Source organism: Sinocyclocheilus anshuiensis, unplaced genomic scaffold (assembly GCF_001515605.1).
Source record: "Sinocyclocheilus anshuiensis isolate Anshui unplaced genomic scaffold, SAMN03320099.WGS_v1.1 scaffold2204, whole genome shotgun sequence".
In the NCBI taxonomy this organism is placed as follows: Eukaryota; Metazoa; Chordata; class Actinopteri; order Cypriniformes; family Cyprinidae; genus Sinocyclocheilus; species Sinocyclocheilus anshuiensis.
Window position 1 is genome coordinate 146,983 of NW_015544264.1, and position 3,123 is coordinate 150,105.

Below are 3,123 nucleotides of genomic sequence, written 5' to 3' on the forward strand. Positions count from 1 at the left end.
ATTTTATTAGAAAATAAGACTATTACATGTTACGACATTTAGTATATCAAGTAAATGTGTCTTGATTCAACAAACACTCAGATTTGATCCAGAACAATGTTAAAAAGTATTGCACATGTGCAGGTTGCAGAAACACATCATGTCATAATGTTTGTTAATAACACGAATAAAAAACTTGACACACAAACAGAAAACAGAGCTGCAGTCTAAGAAGTGTCATGTTTGTCATATTTACAAAACTAGTAAATCACTGCTGTGAGTTCGTGTCATATACATGTGCATAAGATCTCTTGAAAGGTAAAACTCGGCACACAAACACACTTTCTTTGTCTCTGTTTCTGTGCGTGTTTCCTCGGGCCTCTGGAGACATAATCAATCAACACTCTGCATCTCAAGTCATTTTCAGAGCAAATGCACATGCAAACGACTTCGCTTAGAAAGATAGAGACAATGAAACACTACAAGAATCAGGACAGCAGAGATACTTAATCTGCATTATTACATCAATGCTTAATAAGTTTTGCACTTGATAACAGTGCAGCTAAACAGGAACGGCATTGAACTGTGTTCTTGTTGCATGCACAGTTTTGAACCATAATCATGTTTAGCAATTAAAACAAATGCAGTTTACGTAATAAGAATATATTTTTCTCTGTTTGCTCTGCTGATTATATAGGACAATCAAATATCCACTCCAATCACTACATGTAATGAACCAAAGCAGTCGAGCGTGAGATTTTCAGCTCATTCCTGGAAAGCATGAACTCAGGATCAGTTTTGATTTGGATAAACTTAAGCCATATGGTTTAGTGAAGACATCTTCTGTTGATGGGTTTAGGAAATGAAGCATCACTGTGAGATTGAGCTCATTCACAGCTCATAACAGAGGCGCAGATAACAACAGACACACAATACACTCATCATCAGCCTCTTCTGTATGATAATGGAGCACAAATCAGCCCTTTGTCTCACAAACTGTTGTGAACTCAGTGGGACTCAATGTGTGTTTCATTTGTAATGGTTAATGTAGTTGATAATCCAGCAATTACTGGCTTAATTCACGTTTTAAGAGGCAAAGCTATAAAAGTGTTAGTGTCATGTAAGCCAGGGCTGAATTTAATAGTTATTAACCCCTCAGAATGCATAATGATAGAGACAGAAATTCTAAAAAAAAAAAAGCACAGTTTTTAGTAAGGGAACGAAGCTTTGCAAACGCTTTAAGACCCTCAAAATATGACTAATTTATTATTATTATGTTTTTTTCTTCAGATTTTTAAAAATGATTTTTTTAAGAGATATAACCATTTAAAATGTTCGGGTCATTTTGACCTGGGTATGTATGGAGCACCAATAGTGTCAAAAATACTTTTTGTTAAATTATCTGTGAAGTTATATTAGTGTCAAAAACTTTTGTGAAATATATTTAGGCTTTTTCCCCAGATCTCACACACGTTTGGAGCTGAATTTTGTTGATAAACATTAATTTGTCGCCTATTGCAGCATAAAAAAACTGATCTTTTTTTTCACCTGAAAGTAAAAAGTTTATGCAAATAAAATGAATTTGCTTATTTTGTTTTTGTTTTTTCAGAGTAATAACAGAGTAGCCTAATATTTCATCAAAAAGGGGTAAATTCAGTAATACAGTGGTGACATTGGAAACATTGACATTTTTTCACACTTCACATTTAATGAGAGGTTGCTAAATACAATATAGTTTTAGTTGAAAAAAGTTATGTTATGCCTGTTTTATAAAATAACGATTCTTCGGGAATGCGAAAATAGTGTACAGTATTTTGAGCGCATCATGCATCATGTTTTGGAATAAATCGTGAGATTTTTGCCGAGATCTCGCGAGAGGTCACGGATGTAAGTTAATATTAATATAATAACTAGATACCATTGCATATAATTTGGTAGAAAAACAAAGTGTTGCATGTTTTATTGGTGCAAAGATGAGAGTGGTGATATTTATTTTGTACAACATTTGCAACTGCTTTTCATCACTTAATTAGAAGCACCACAAATTAAACTGTGCCATGTTGTAGTAGAGACTACTGAACAGACGTTTAGAAGTTGGTTTTAAAATGCAAAGTATTTAAAATAAAAATAAAGCTATGTAAACAAGTGTGTCCCATCAGGTGATGAAAAGTTCCACACACTTGTGGTCTTCATCCTCACTTGAACACTTGGGCCAAATACAGGAAATACGTCATAAGTGGTCAAGCGCAAAGACCGCACGTGTGGTCTCTCTGCACTACAGTACCCAGAATCCCTCGCGCTGCGGCCTTCGGCAATCTTCGGCTGTCTCCGCCCACAGGAGCGCTCGCCGCGGAATGCTGCTCTGATTCCAGCGCGGTGGAAAGCAAGTTCCTCAGAGATGGAGCGAGTGCTGAGGCGCTGATATCTGCACTTTTATCCATGATATTCAACGCGAAAAGGACGTTCAGTTGACGCGGACCTGCCAAGAACTTCCCCATCTTCCATATTCGTGCGGAATTAAAACTTTTACGGCTCGATTTCGTCAACTTTTTATTTGTTTTTTTCCCCTCCGGGTGAAAATGCCGCAGCCCTCTCGCGCCGTGAGCTTCGTGCTGCTCGTGTTTCACGTTACGGGATTAACAGCGATTAACGGAGGCTCGGATCGATCGGAACCGGAGCCGTGTCCGTCTGGGTGCTCGTGTGCGGGATATTTAGCGGACTGTAGTGGATTAAAACACGGCAGGATCGCGGAGAGGCTCCCCGCGCGGATCACGCGTCTGTGAGTGTTTTTTATTTATTTTATTTTTTTACCTCAGATCCTTTGTGTGTCTTTTCACGATCAAAACATGAGCAAAACATTCGCTTTCATAGATTCAGATGTCGCTAAATACGAGGAAAAAACATACAGCGTAGAAAATCACAACTGTGGGTACAGTTTATAAACGATTAAAGCGTTTAAAACAACAAAAACATACACGACTGAATGTATAAATCTAAACTTTCTCCGTGTATACAGTGACAGTGGTTGTAAAACACACAATGTTGTGTTAGTGTGATTGATTTTGCTGAGCGTGTGTGTGTGTGTGAGTGTGTGTGAGTGAGTGTGTGGGTGTGAGTGTGTGTGTGTGAGTGTGTGAGTGTGTG

General features: G+C 37.9%; 1 protein-coding gene across 1 annotated transcript in view; it reads left to right on the forward strand.

Moving 5' to 3' along the window:
* Positions 1 to 2,291: 2,291 nt before the first annotated feature.
* Positions 2,292 to 3,123, forward strand: part of LOC107698005 (leucine-rich repeats and immunoglobulin-like domains protein 3) — a gene marked incomplete at its 3' end in the record, with an annotated part of 5,371 nt that continues 4,539 nt past the window's right edge. The window contains exon 1 of the mRNA XM_016498913.1: positions 2,292 to 2,758. Within this exon, the coding sequence (XP_016354399.1) occupies positions 2,559 to 2,758 (200 nt within the window). The remainder of the gene's footprint in view (positions 2,759 to 3,123) is intronic.